A 16141-nucleotide genomic window follows, 5' to 3' on the forward strand; every position below is an offset into this window, starting at 1 on the left:
AATTTTCCCTTAATAGGAAAAATAAATTGAGGAGGACCAGTTAAGTTTCAGGTCTGAATGTGGCACCTTGGCTCATATGAGTTGTGCAACAGAAAACAATCACTGATCTGAACACGATAGCTATTGTCCTGAAGGATAACTTTAATGTGCTCTATTTCGGTGTCAAGCTCGCAAGGTGAACAAATGGCTAGGGCTTTATGTACAAGAATTAGATGAAGGCCAATCTTGAAGTGCATGGAGCTATACAAATCCCAACATGTATACTGGCAGGCTTGTGATAGATATGAAAAAAATCGTCAGTGGACTTCTCAATTAGCACATTGAGGATAGCTACACCAACAATCAATTTAAGATAATCAGTCATGCTTGTAACATGATTTACTTGCATTTGCTAGAAGCGACATATATTCGTTTGCAGGGACTTGTTCACTGCAAACCAAAAGAATATGTTCAAGACTTGCACATTTCCCAGAAGCATAGGGAATCTATGTTCCTCGTGGCTTTCTCCATGGCACCACCTCGGCAATCAAGATCAACGTGCCAAACAATTAGCACCCTTTTCCATTGTGGTATAAATTGTTGTGATTGTTTAAAATTAGGAATTCTCATGTTTGTCCTGATGAGTGCAAGATGAAAAGCTTTGGCAGCATGCATCTCTTTCAGCAATATTCAAGTTCTGTACTACCAAGCAATTGATTGTAAGTGGTGAAGGCCAACGTTGAAGTGCCTGGAACTATAGATGGTGTAGCCTTGGGAAATTCAACATACCAATCTGACAATGGGAGAAACCTCCTTTTTAAATAAATAACACCCATGCATAGAAATTACAATTGTATAGGCCACTAAAGCATATTAAGAATGATATCCCAGTACTATTAACCAAATCTTTTGGCAGTTGTGGGTAAAGAAGATATTTTGGTTGATTAAAAAACTTACATTTTTGTTTAAATGGCAAATGCTGCTGATGACGGTCAGGTTCTGCTGTTCTTGAGCTTAGTATGAATCAGCCTTCTTTAAAATAACTGGAAAATATCATAAGCTCATCAACAATGAGAAAGATGGATGTTATTTTGTATACCTTATTGTGCATTTTTGACTTTGCTAGTTCGGCAATACTTGCTATTGCAATTCAGTTTTGCAAGCACTTTACTTCTGCCGGCCATTTCGGGAAAAGATTTTGGCTTACAAGGTGCAGCCCAGGAAAAAGGAAAATCTGCTCACATGCCTATCTGACCTCTTTAATAGTATAGCAACACAGAAAAGGAAAGTTGGTGTGATACCACCCAAGAAATTCATTTCAAGATTAAGAAAAGAAAACGGTAATGTGGCCATTTTCTACTATTTGTCTGTAATACAAAGCCAATGTTGCAGCTAAATTCTGATTTTAATTTGATAAATGTGATTTTTAATTACTGGTTAGCTTAAAATGAAAACTGTGTTGAGTTGAAGTGAATTTTAGCATGCAGTGGAAATAATTGAAAAGATATTTTGCTCCAACGTTTAAATTTGGATAATAATCAGCATCCTCGTTTATTTTGTTGCACTAAGATCAGTTGTCCCTGTATGGCTAAGAGCATAATCTACCCTTTTAGTTTCAAAATTTCTCTTTTTAAATATTGTAGCAGATTTTAACTATATTCCTGGATAGCTTACTTTAATTTTGCATGAATTCCATAAGTGATTGCTAATAAACAGAAGTTGCTTAACCGTTTCCAATGGCTGCACTTGTTCTAGCATATTCATAGATCTACTTTTTCATGATCTGTGAATTTTGCTTCTGATTGCGCACAGTACTATTTGAAAAAGTTGATGTGACAGTGGCAATGATATTGCAATTAAATCCAATTTACTTAGGTTATCTAGGGCGGCACGGTAGTACAGTGGTTAGCACAGTTGCTTCACAGCTCCAGGGTCCCAGGTGCGATTTCCGTCTTGGGTCACTGTGCGGAATCTGCACGTTCTCCCTGTGTCTGGGTGGGTTTCCTCCGAGTGCTCTGGTTTCCTCCCATAGTCCAAAGATGTGTAGGTTAGGTGGATTGGCCATGCTAAATTGCCCTTTAGTGTCCAAAAAGGTTGGGTGGGGTTACTGGGTTACAGGGATAGGGTAGAGGTGTGGGCTGGGATGGAGTGCTCTTTTCCAGGACCAATGCAGACCCGATGGCCGAACGGCCTCTTTCTGCACTGTAGATTCTATGATCTCCTTTTGTTACGATGATTAATGTGGCACTGTAACACCATGAATTGGTAATTTATTTTCTGAACTAATAGAAATTCCTTTTTGAGGGAAAAAAATTTCCATTTTCCTTACTGAAGCTAAAAGGGCAAATTGTTTGAATGTTATCGAGAAAATTGGGCATTAGTCAAAATGTTGTGAATATTAATTTATAACACAAGTTTGGTAAGAGTTGTTGATAACTCTTGTTGGTGTTTCCAGAATTATTTGATAATTATATGCAGCAAGATGCACATGAGTTCCTGAACTACCTTTTAAACACGATTGCTGATCTATTACAAGCGGAAAAGAAACAAGAGAAGCAGAATGGCAAACTGCAGCACGGCCATGAGGAAAGTGACAAAACAGAGTCAACCTGGGTGCACAAAATATTTCAAGGAGCACTAACAAATGAAACGAGGTGTCTGAATTGTGAAACTGTGAGTTCCAAAGGAAAGTGTTGAAATATATAAATTAGTGTGTACTGCAATGCGAACGGTGCTGAACAAGAGCAGCCTTTCATACCCCATTTGTTACAGAGAATCCCACAATTGTGCTGTTTCTCTCATTGCCAAATCTGCTTTAATTGTTTTTTTAAAGTATTTTTATTCAACAGATTTTCACAATATAAAAAGAACACCAAACAAACAGCTCCCCCACCCAAAGGTAATCAATTCCCGAAAGTGCACGATGAACAAACCCCAACAATTGTAGAATCCCTCCTTCACCCCCCTCAGCTCGAACTTCATCTTGTCCTGATTCAAAATCCTAACCCAGCAGGTAGCCCCATCATGCCGAGATACAGGGTGGAGAAGCTGACCTCCACCCCAATAAGACCTGCCCACAAGCGATCAGCGAGGCGAAAACTAAGACATCTGCCCCCGCACCTGTTGCAGGCCCAGCCAGTCCGACACCCAGAAAATGGCTTCTAGAGGACCGGGCTCGACATCCATTTGCAAGACCCCAAAGATTCTACTGAACACCATCCTCCAAAACCTTTCCAGCTTTGTGCAGGACCAAAACATGTGGACATGGTTCGCTGGGCACCTCCCACATTGCTCGCAGACATTCTTCACCCCCTCAAACAGCCGACTCATCCTTGATTTTGTGAGGTGTGCCCTGTACACTACGTTCAGCTGTATCAGCCGAACCTCGCACCTGAATGCGAGGCATTCACCCTCCGCAGCACCTCTCACCACAGTCCCCCTTCCAGCGCCACTCCCAGCTCTTCCTCCCACTTGGCTTTTATCCCCACCAAGGGCACCCTTTCCTCCATATCCTGCTCCAGGATCCTTCCATTGATCACCGAGACAACCCCCCCCCCACTGACAGCACCACCGCCAGCAACTAGAGGCCCGGAAAAGGTCGGGAAAGTCTTCCTTGCAAAGTCCGGCACCTGCATGTACCTAAACCCGTTCCCCTGCGGCAACCCGTACTTCTCTCCCAGCTCCTCTAAACTTGGCAATTGCACCTCCCCACCAAGGAACAAATTCTTCATTTCTTTAATCCCCCTCTCGTCCCACCTCCGAAGCCTCGCATCCATTCTCCCGGGCTAGAACCCATGATTTTCCCCGAATTAGCATCCCCCCGCGACGTGGCCCCCAGCTTAAAGTGCTGCCTAAACTGTCTCCAAATCTTCAATGTGGCCACTATCACCAGATTCTGAGTACTTTCCGGAGACATTGGGAGCGGCGCCATTGCCAGCGCCCCCAACCCCAACCCCCTACAAGAGCCCATCTCCATCTTTATCCACAGAGCCCCTCCCCTCTTGCTCTAGCCATGCACTTTTGTTGCATTCGCTGGCCAATAATAATACAGCAAGTTTGGAGGTCTGTGCACCCCCACCACCCCCTCCCCCAGCCTGCCGTCCCATCTGCTATACCACCCTCCTAATCCTGGCCACCCTGAGGAGATCAACTTGTCCAACCCTTGAAGAAGGACTTGGGTAAAAACACCGGCTGACATTGAAATAAAAACAGGAATCGCAGCACAATATTCATTTTAATTGCCTGCGCCCGGCCTGCTAACGACAAAGGGAGATTGTCCCACCTTGACAAATTGGCCTTCACCCTTCCCACCAAGCTGGTGAAATTTGACTTCCGAAGCCCTGCCCAATCCCGGGTTACTTGCACCCCCAAATACCTAAAGTGGGTTGCTCCAAGCCGGATGGCAGCCCTCCCTCCCACGTCTAGCGGGGAGACCATAAAATACTCGCTTTTTCCAAGGTTCAGTTTATACTGCAAGAACGTCTCAAACCTCTGGAGCAGCTCCATTATACTCCCCACCGACACACTTGGTTCTGAAATATACAACAGCGGATCATTGGCATGTAGGGACACACTGTTCTCTACACCCTTCCCCCCTCACTATTCCCTTCCACAACCCCGAGCTCCTTAACTCTATGGCCAAGGGCTCTATATCCAATGCAAACAATAGGGGGGATATTGGACACCCCTGCTTCGTACCCCGGTGCTGTGTGAAATATCCTGAATTCATGCTGTTAAGACTCGTCATCGGTTCCTTATACAGCAGCCACACTCACGCCACAAACCTCAGCCCAATTCCAAATCTCTCCAGTACCACGATCAAATAACCTCACTGTACCCGATTAATCGCCTTCAGTCCATCCAGTGCCACTACCACCTCCGTCTCCCTTCCCTGCACCAGAGAAAAGACTACATTCAGGAATCTCCTCATGTTCGAGACTCGGGTCTGGGTTCCCTTTATACTTCTCATCCACCTCTAAAATCTCCTCTATCAGTCTTTCGCTTTCCTCCCTATCCACCTTAACCTCAAACGAGATCGCCTCCCAGATCACCAACTGCGAAACCTCCCCCGTGCAATTAAACCCCACATATTCCTCGATCACCTTCCCAATCTGTCACAGAAGCTCCAGTCCGCTAACAGCCTTGCATCCAATCTCCACCCCAGCCCCCCCCCCAAAACTATCAGCTCATGTGTGTCCAAATCCGGGACGGCACCCGGCACCCTCTTCACAAATCCTGCACCATCCCTGTTGGGGCCATATACACTCACAGTGCCACCAACCTCCCATCTAGCGATCCTGTCACTATCACGTACCTGTCCCCCTGATCTGCTGCTACCTCCTCCATCTGAAACCTCACCCTCTTGCGCACCAATACTGCTACACCCCCAACCCTGCTATCAAACTCCGAGTGAAACACCTGACTCACCCAACCCTTCCTAAGCCTCACCCTCAAATGGGTCTGCTGTAGCATCACCATGTCTGCCTTTAAACTCTTCTAATGTGTAAAAACCACCAATCACTCACCAACCCCCCCTAACCCCGTCACGTTCCACATCACTATTCTGACCAGTAGTGTCTCACTCATTCCACCCTCCCTTCTGCCCTTCTATGTCCTATCCACCATCATCATAACCCCTGGGCCTTGCCCCTCTGGCCTGACCTGCCCATACATTTGTTACTGTCGAACCCCACCCCTCCCTCCCAGAATCCCTCCACCCACTTCCTCTTGCAAACAGCTCTCCTAGTATTGATCTCCTCCTTCCACCTTTCACACCTCCCAGGCCCACCGAAACCTGTTCGACCAAGTTCTAATGACTGCGGCCCCTCCCCCCACCAAACTTTTGTTCACTAGCCAACCTTTGCTTGCTTTTTTAAAATAATCTTTATTGTCACAAGTAGGCTTACATTAACACTGCAATGAAGTTACTGTGAAAAGCCCTAGTCGTCGTATTCCGGCGTCTGTTCGGGTACACAGGGAGAGTTCAGAATGTCCAAATTGCCCAACAGTACATCTTTCGGAACTTGTGGGAGGAAACCGGAACCCCCTTCTTTCCAGAGCTCTCTCGCTGTGTTATCAACATCTCCCACCTTCCATATACCTTCCTGCATCAGCTCATTCAAAAACTGGGCATTGAAGTCCAAAAATCAGAGCTGAAGCAGGGGCTACCTAACGTGTGACCTCCACTTACATGCCGTCACTGTATGTCACCAATCTGCTCCAATTATATTGGATGTTTGCAACTTTCTCCATTTGACTGGGGCTTTCCATATACCAGTGAGGCTTTGGAGTACCACGCTTTAGCGAAAGTAGCCTGAGATGAAATGGGCAATCCGTTGAAGATGGGACTTTCCTGATATTGGGAATGTCTGACATAGTGCTGCACCTTTCATGCCTCGGCTGTTTGGAAGCTTGTCTTTTATATCTTATTTGAATCACCATCTTGCCCCCCCCCTCCCTCCCCCCCCCCTTCGCCAAAGAAAATAAGAAACAAAAAACTTTAAATCTTGAAAGAATTCTAACTATATTTTGTGGTTAAATGTCATGTTCTCTTTTCTCCAGGTTAGTAGCAAAGATGAAGACTTTTTGGATCTTTCTGTTGATGTAGAACAAAACACTTCAATAACTCATTGTTTAAGGTAGGTTGGTATGTACATTTTTTAGCACTTATACATTGAGCACATATATATATTCTTGGAAATTAACTTAAATGTGCGTTCATACCAAAAGGCTAGAGGTATGGAAGGATTATTTATAGATTTCTGTAACTTATCTTACCCATGCTCCTAAAATGGTAATTAGTTGAACTTTTATTTTTCACAGCTACAAATCTATCTCTTCACCTTGAAACTGGGCAACGTTTTAAAAGCTGGTTCAGTGTGAGTGTGGATATTTAGTCAATACAGTTGATCCAAATGAACATAACATACTGAGCACATGAGATGGGCATTGTTGCATCTGCTCCATTAACAATAACCGTGATGGTTCAGATCAAAATCAGCTTTAATATTATCTTACCCTAAAGGACGAAAGTGAATGCAAAGAATGTAAAAGAGAAGCTTGAAAAAAACATTAGACCAACAAAGAGAAATTCTGAAATCAAATTATCAAGGAATATAACAAAGTGTTAAATTGAAGATGCATAACAAAAGGAAAATTAGAATAGGACCACGAGAGGATGAGCAAGTTAAATTCCTAGATAGTGACTGAGAAATGGGAAAGTGCTGAATTAGAACTTTGCCTCAATTTTTACTAAAGAATATTAATACAGTTGGGATATAAACTATTTAACAAACTGGCAAAACTAAAAGAGGATAAAATCTCAAGTCTGGGTAATGTAGGATCAAACTACATAGGGCAACTAAGGAGGAGATAGCAAGAAATAAGAGGGAATGTGACTGACTTGATTGCCCGACAGAGAGCTCCCGTGGACTTGATGGGCCAATGGCTTCCTTCTGTGCCATAAATCATTCTGACTCTGGATCAAAAACTTGAGATAATCTTAGTAATGGGAACGTTGCTGGAATCTTCACTAAAAGGATTGATACAACATAATAATATAATCTTTATTATTGTCACAAGTAGGCTTACATTAACACTGTGATGAAGTTACTGTGAAAATCTCCTAGTCGACACACTCCGGTGGCTGTTCAGGTACACTGAGGGAGAATTCAGAATGTCTAATTCACCGAACGAGCACGTGGGAGGAAACCGGAGCATCCGGAGGAAACCCACACAGACACGGGGAGAACATGCAGACTCTGCACAGACAGTGACCCAACGGGGAATCAAACCTGGGACCCTGGCGCTGTGAAGCCACAGTGCTACCCACTTGTGCTGCCCACATGTCATCTCATAATTAAAGTTGGACCTTGTTGATTGAAGGGACAAATAATTGAATGGACAGCAAAATCTCTAAAAATCGGAAATGGAGAATACGGGTGAAAGATAATTATTCAGATTGGAAGAAGGTAGAAAATGGTGTTCCACGAGGAGAAAGTGGTGTTCCACGAGGATGAATTGTGGAACACTGATATTCATAATTTATATTAATGATTGGACTTAGAAGTGAATAACTCTTATCAAAATTTGCAGATGATACCCAAGTTGCCAATATAGTTAACACAGGAAGAATTCAAATTAATTCAAGAAAATGAATTTTGACATGAATAATGTGCGATGCTGCGCTTTGGCAGGAAAAATAGAAACATCTACATCTTAGAAAATAAAAACAAAATGCATGGAGTCGAAGAGCATTGGGAACTAGGAATGCAGGTAAACAAATCATTAAAAGCAGCCTTGGAAGCCAATAAAAGAAATAAAAATTGCCACGGAAGCACTGGAAATATTTCCATGGTTATCAAATTCACAAGTAATGACATTAAACTAAACTTTTATGGAACCCTGGTCAGGCTATAATTTTGGTCACCATACCATAACAAGGCCGTAAAAGCACTACAAAGTACAAAAGGGTTTTCCAAGCATGTTACTGTATCTGAGTGAATACTGTTATAGGGAAACATTGTGGGCGGGATTCTCCACCCCCACGCCGAAGTGGCCGCGCCATCGTGAACACCGTCGAGGTTCGCGACGGCACGGAACGGCCCCGGTCCCGACCGATTCAGGCCCTGACAATGGGCCAGTATCGGGGCCGCGTCATCTACCCGCGCCAGGCCTTGTCGCCCGCATAAAAGCGGCGCCGAATAGATGACGCGGCCGGCGCCGCATAACGGACGTCATCCGCGCATGCGTGGTTGCCGTCCTGTCCAAATCCGCCCTGCAAGAAGATGGGGGACGGATCTTGCGGGGCCGCGGAAGGAAGGAGGTCCTCCTTCAGAGAGGACGGCGCGACGATCGGTGGGCACCGATCGCGGGCCACCCCACATTCAAGGTGAAGCCCGGTGCAGGATCCCCCCCATAGGCCGCCCCCCCCCCCCCCAGCGTTCACGCACCGCCCACGACTGTAGCGACCAGGTGTGGACGGCGCTGGGGGGAACCCGCCGTTTTGGCCTGGCCGCTCGGCCCATCCAGGCCTCAGAATCGCGGGGGTGCCGGTGAATCGCCATTTTGGGTATCTCTGGCGATTCTCCGGCCTGCGTCCCGTGAAACTCGACCGGCCCGTTCCCGCCGCTTGGGAGAATCGCGGGAGGGCGTCGGACCGGCGTTGCCGGAAATTTCGGCGGCCCAGGCGATTCTCCCAACCGGCGTGGGAGTGGAGAATCGCGCCCTGGGGCTTTTTTCTTTAGCAAAAGGGCTTGGAGGTGATCTGATAGAGGACTTCACAATTATGAATGGGTTGGAGAGGCTCAAAATTATGAATGGGTTGTGGAATAATCCAGAACTAGGAACCATAACTACAAGATCCTGATTAATAAATAGGGGCTTTTCACAGTAACTCAATTTGAAGCCTACTTGTGACAATAAGCGATTTTCTTTCATTCAATAAATCCTTTACTTGAACAGAAGTTAGAATGTTGAATTACTACCATTGGAAATGGGGCAGGCAATTGGCTTACCTTCGAAGGGAAATTGGTCAAGTACACGAGAAGATAGGGAATAGTAAAATATGCTGAATATCTGATGTGAGGTAGATGAAACGATAAGAGACTTGTGTAGAGCATATTGTGTGGAGACTAATTGGCCCAAATGGCCTAATTCTGTGCTGTATGTTTTGTGTAAGAAGATAGGGCAAGGTTCTCTGGCCTCCCAGCCACGTGTTTCTCTGCGGCAGGAGGCAACATGCCATTCACTGGCGGTGGGATTCTCTGCTCCCGCCACTGTCGGTGGGAATTCTGATTGAAGCCACCCCACGCTGCCGGGAAACTCGCAGGCACGGGTGCACTGCCGGCAGGACCAGAGAATCCTGTTGCCTGCGAACGACCGGAGAATTCCGGCCTAGTTTTTCCCTTTGGTTAGGTTTCCTCTTTATGCAAAGTGAGCAAACTTCATTGCGAGCTAATAGTATGCAGCTAAAAGAACCATGGCCTGGAAAATGTCTCTTTCCCTGCTAAGTAAGCCATTACTGATGAAAATGTCAAGTACCAAATTACTTCATTTCACAGCTTGTAGTATTTACAAAATGATTATCAAGAGATTTGTTGTGTGTTGAGATATTTCAACATTGTAATATTTTGAATTATTGTGGTGAGTGTGATGGCTTTTCACCTCCTTGAGTTCAAGTCTGAACAACCAGTGTAGTGGTAGGTACGTGGAACACTTTTATATGTAATGACAATTCAGCCTGTCAAGCTTATTGCATCCAAACGCCAGAATTCTCCTCATATCTGTTTCCCCCATTGAAAGAATGCCAAGTTGTTTTTCATATGTCAGTTGTAAAAATAATCAAATAATACTATTTATTTTGAAAAAAAGAGACGTGCTGTCAAAGCTTTTCGTTGTGCACTGGTCAGAACAGACACAAGAATGCCAAATTTCAAAGGGAACAATTTATATTACATGAGAGAAGAAGTCTTAATTAGTTGGCAAGTTGGCTCTAATTGGTTGAGACTTCAACTTTGTGAATGCACCAGAGGCCTATCCCCCTAAGCTTTTGTTTGTTCAAAACGTGGAATGTCTGAATATATGCCTGCAGTGGACAAATCCATGCACATGAATATATGTACCTTCTAGCAAGCATAAGTGGGCTACATTGCAAGCCAGACTGATAATCTTAAATTGATTGTTAGTATATTTCTTCGCACACTTGGGATTATTCAGCAAATGCTACTCAAATCAGAATCACATCTTATGTTAGACATTATGTTCTTTGTTCTGCAGACATTGCATCTTTTTTTGAATCAGCAAAGCAAGGGGATAATAGCTTTCTTGTACATTAGCCATAGCAGTCTTCACCAGAGTTGACTTGCCAACCACTGAGCACCCCTTTTTTCATTTATGTATAAATTGTTGTCACCTTTGAAATTTGTCATTCTTAGATCCAAACTGATGAGTGCAAGATAAAAAGCTTCAACAACATTTTTGTTCAGCACTCAAGTCGTGCAATATCAAGCAACTATTTAATACTATTTATAACTCCATAGCGCTCAAATCCGTGTCAACAGATATCAATCCAGCTCTTATATTTTTGCGAAATAAGTTAATTTGGCTCCAAATAATTGCCTTTACTGGGAGTCCACATGTTCATTAGTATGCCATTAAATGGGAAAAAAATCTTTAAAAACTCCAGCAAGGTTAGAAATGATGAATTTTAGACAAATGGGGGCCTATTACAAGAGATAATGTTTGTGTAATTGCCATTTGTAAATATTTTCAATCCTTAACCATACCATCACAGGTGATAGTGTCCTTTTCTTACACACAGCCTTTATATGGGACGCATTTAAAAGTATCAATTTCTATTTTTTTGAATATAAATTCAGAGTACCCAATTATCTTTTTCCAATTAAAGGGCAATTTAGCTTGGCCAATTCACCTACCCAGCACATCTTTGGGTTGTGGGGGTGATACCCATGCAGGGGCGAATGTGCAAACTCCACACGGACAGTGACCCACGGCAGGGATTGAACCTTGGTCCTCGGCGCTATAGGCAGCAGTGCTAACCACCGCCACCGTGCCGCCCTCAGCATCAATTTTTAAAATTAATTATAAACTTTTATTCGAAGAGTCAAGAGTACAGCTAGATGAATGGGAATGTATAGGACCAGGATAATCCTTTTGCAGACTATCTAGTGAACTGTGAAATACAAAAAGTGCCACACTGCTCCATCTTCTCCTCTAAGTTGCACTTTGCTGAAATTTTTTAGGGCTCAAGTGTCATAATTGGCTCAGTGATAACTCTGATTCCGAAGATTGTGGGTTCACGACTACTCTAGAGTGTAGCACACACAATCTAAGTTGATACTCCTGTGCCACTGTTGGATTTGCCCTCATTTGGGTGAGACATTAAACTGCGGCCCCAAAAGTATTTGGGAGGATCATAAAAAATTCCATGGCATTTTTAAAAGAAAAGTAGATCAGCCCTCCTGTGTCCTGGCCAATATTTAACCCTTTATCCATCACTGGAACATCTAGTAGTATTTTTTCTCAGCTGTGTGTGGAAACCTGCTGTGCCTGGAACCCTGCGGTGCCCAGATTGGCTATTGCATTTTTAACAGCGACTCCGTGTCAAAAAGTATTGAATTGACTGAGATACTTTGGGATGTTTCAATTTGATAAAAGGTTCTGTATAAATGCAAGTTTAAAAAATGTTTTTGTTTCATTCTTTTCAATTTTCCGTTGGTATCCATTTCCACTGTTTCTGTTGGCCATCTAATCAACATCTCCACCACCCTCTACATAAAATAGATCAATCTGAGCTGTTTAGTTTTCCTCTTTGAATTCGAGTCCACATATTCTTTGGCATCAATTTAATTGAATTAGATGTGCGTAAAAAAAGGTCTACAAATCCAGATTGGAATTTTAGTTTCGTTTAGACAATATTAATCCAACAGAATATGAATTGAGGCAATGCAAGGACCTGAAGGTTATTAACAGGGTAGAGATGGGTTTGTCGGAGAATCTAGAACTAGGAAGTTACTGTTTAAAAATAAAGGGTTGCCCATTTAAGCCACATTACGAGAATCTTTTTCTGAGGACCGTGAGACTCTGGAACTCTCTTCCTCCAAAGGCAATGGGAGCAAGAGTTCTTGAATATTTTTAAGACCAAGCTAGATATATCCCAGGGTGAAAGTTATTAGTCGGCAGGAATTGAGATTGAAGATACAAGTAGATCAGCCGTAATCTTCTTGAATGGTGGAGCAGGCTAGACGGCTGAGCAGCATACTCCTCCTAATTCGTATGTTCATCACAGTGATTTTGTTACAGATCGGTGCTTATTGAGAATGGGGCATTTTTGAGATCTTTGATTATGCAGTGCTACTTGAGCAAAGAGTGTTCTAGTTACTGTTCAAATTATCTCACTTTGAACTGATTATATCCAAAATAATTTGTTCTTTGCGATTTAATTTTGAAAATGCCAAATGTCAAGGACAACATTTGTGGAGGTAGCAAATTTGTTTCTTGATAACTGGTGATTGGCCACTCTAATCACTATGTACATAGTTACAAATGGAGGAACTATTTGTTATTGATATAGTTCAGTTTCTACAGATGGTTAGAATAAGTGGAAGCATAGCTACTGCTTAAATATATTTCCCTACCTATTTGGATTGCAACTAATTTTCTAAATTCCTTTTATAGTCGTGTGATGGATGCTTATTAAACACCTCCATTTGATCCATGTGGTCTCTGCCACTTAAGTTGTGAGGCCGACCAATCCCAGGATGCAATTTTTATCGGCTGTGATCATACAATGGGTATTCTTGCTGAACAGACTTTAGAATCACAGAATCCTTACAGTGCAGGAGACCATTCAGCCCATCGAGTTTGCACCGGCCCACCGAAAGAGCACCCTACCTAGGCCCACGCCTCCACCCTATCCCTGTACCCCACCGAACCTTTTGGGCATGAAAGGGCAATTTAGCATGGCAAATCTGCCGAACTTGCACATCTTTGGACTGCGGGAGGAAACTGGAGCACACAGAGGAAACCCACGCAGATACGGGAAGAATGTGCAAACCCCACACAGACAGTCGCCCGAGGCCGGAATTAAACTCTGGTCCCTGACGCTGTGAGGCAGCAATGCTAATCACTGTCCACGTCACCCTCCACTGTGCCTTTTCCACCCACCCTGTGCTCTTTCCTGTCCTTTCTTTCCTCCTTCCCCAGCCCCCTTGACTTCAGTCCCTTCATTCAGATGGGATTCTTCTGCCAAAATTGGCTCTTATCCAACTGTGTGTCTGATTCCCCTCTCATCCTCCCCACTCCCTTGGCATACTTTGCCACTTCCTTCTGCTACTATCCCGTCCATTTCTTTTAAAAAAAATATATATTTTATTCAAGTTTTTTGGCCAAACATAACAATATGTAGTGTTTCTTTTACACAACAATAAAGCAATATAAATAACCGTGGCCAGTTTTAAACAAATAAATAGGTAATATATAAACAAAAACAAAAAACAAAACTAAATGGCAACTGCCTTGTCCAAAATAAATACTCTCCAAAAATACAATCCAACAATCCAATATACAATTACATATACCAAATACCTATACATATACAATAACATCCCTGAGAGTCCGTTCGATTCCTCCCCCCTGGGTTGCTGCTGTTATCTACTTCTTTTCCATTCCCTCTATCTTTCTGTGAGGTAGTCGACGAACGGTTGCCACCGCCTGGTGAACCCCTGAGCCGAACCCCTTAACACAAACTTAATCCGTTCTAACTTTATGAACCCTGCCATATCGTTTATCCAGGTCTCCACCCCCGGGGGTTTGGCTTCCTTCCACATTAACAATATCCTGCGCCGGGCCAAAACATCAGCCTCTCTCGCCTCCTGCACTCCCGGCTCTTCTGCAACCCCAAATATAGCCAACCCCCAGCTTGGTTCGACCCGGACCCCCACCACCTTCGAAAGCACCTTTGCCACCCCCACCCAGAACCCCTGTAGTGCCGGGCATGACCAGAACATGTGGGTGTGATTCGCTGGGCCTCTCGAGCATCTCGCACACCTATCCTCTACCCCAAAAAATTTACTAAGCCGTGCTCCAGTCATATGCGCCCTGTGTAGCACCTTAAATTGTATCAGGCTTAGCCTGGCACACGAGGACGATGAGTTTACCCTACGTAGGGCATCAGCCCACAGCCCCTCCTCAATCTCCTCCCCCAGTTCTTCTTCCCATTTCCCTTTCAGGTCATCTACCATGATCTCTCCCTCGTCCCTCATCTCCCTGTATATGTCTGCCACCTTACCGTCCCCCACCCATGTCTCTGAGATCACTCTATCCTGCACTTCCTGCGTCGGGAGCTGCGGGGATTCCCTCACCTGTTGCCTCGCAAAAGCCCTCAATTGCATATACCGAAAGGCATTCCCTTGGGGCAACCCATATTTCTCCGTCAGCGCTCCCAGACTCGCAAACGTCCCATCTACAAATAGATCTCTTAATTGTACTACCCCAGCTCTTTTGCCATGCTCCAAATCCCCCATCCATTCTCCCCGGAACGAACCTATGATTGTTTCTTATCGGGGACCGCACCGAAGCTCCTGTCCCTCCCCTATGCCGTCTCCACTGCCCCCAAATTTTCAATGTAGCCACCACCACCGGGCTTGTGGTGTATTTCTTTGGTGAGAACGGCGCCGTCACCATTGCTTGCAGGCTAGTCCCAATGCAGGACACCCTCTCCAATCTCTTCCACGCCGCTCCCTCCCCTTCTCCCATCCACTTACACACCATTGAAACATTGGCGGCCCAGTAGTACTCACTTAGGCTCGGTAGTGCCAGCCCCCCCCTGTCCCTACTACGCTGCAAGAATCCCCGCCTCACTCTCGGGGTCTTCCCAGCCCACACACAACTCATAATGCTCTTCTCAATTCTTTTGAAAAAAGCCTTCGTGATCACCACCGGGAGGCACTGGAACACAAAAAGGAATCTCGGGAGGACCACCATTTTAACCGCCTGCACCCTACCGGCCAATGACAGGGACACCATGTCCCATCTCTTGAAATCCTCCTCCATCTGTTCCACTAACCGTGTTAAATTAAGCCTATGTAATGTACCCCAATTCTTGGCTATCTGGATCCCCAGGTACCGGAAGTCCCTTGTTACCTTCCTCAACGGTAAATCCTCTATCTCTCTGCTCTGCTCCCCCGGATGCACCACAAATAGCTCACTTTTCCCCATGTTCAGTTTATACCCTGAAAAATCCCCAAGTATCCGCATTATCTCTGGCATCCCCTCCGCCGGGTCCGCCACATATAGCAACAAATCATCCGCATACAGAGATACCCGGTGTTCTTCTCCCCCCCCCCTAAGTACTCCCCTCCACTTCCTGGAATCCCTCAGTGCCATGGCCAGGGGTTCAATCGCCAATGCAAACAATAACGGGGACAGAGGACATCCCTGCCTCGTCCCTCTATGGAGCCGAAAATAGTCAGACCCCCGTCCATTCGTGACCACGCTCGCCATCGGGGCCCTATACAGCAACTGTGCCCACCTGATATACCCGTCCCCAAAGCCAAATCTCAACACCTCCCACAAATAATCCCACTCCACTCTACCAAATGCTTTATCAGCATCCATTGCCACCACTATCTCCGCTTCCCCC

General features: G+C 44.7%; 1 protein-coding gene across 8 annotated transcripts in view; it reads left to right on the forward strand.

The window, feature by feature from the left end:
- The window catches only part of LOC140421175 (ubiquitin carboxyl-terminal hydrolase 12-A-like), a 62169-nt gene that overhangs the window by 15974 nt on the left and 30054 nt on the right, over positions 1-16141 (forward strand). For 4 of the 8 annotated variants that reach the window (XM_072505662.1, XM_072505664.1, XM_072505661.1 and 1 more), the window contains exons 3-5: positions 1106-1319; positions 2435-2652; positions 6541-6617. In XM_072505662.1, the coding sequence (XP_072361763.1) occupies positions 1106-1319; positions 2435-2652; positions 6541-6617 (509 nt within the window). The remainder of the gene's footprint in view (positions 1-1105; positions 1320-2434; positions 2653-6540; positions 6618-16141) is intronic. The other 4 variants (XM_072505666.1, XM_072505665.1, XM_072505667.1 and 1 more) reach the window with 2 other exon arrangements.

Source organism: Scyliorhinus torazame, chromosome 5 (genome assembly GCF_047496885.1).
Source record: "Scyliorhinus torazame isolate Kashiwa2021f chromosome 5, sScyTor2.1, whole genome shotgun sequence".
Classification (NCBI taxonomy): domain Eukaryota; kingdom Metazoa; phylum Chordata; class Chondrichthyes; order Carcharhiniformes; family Scyliorhinidae; genus Scyliorhinus; species Scyliorhinus torazame.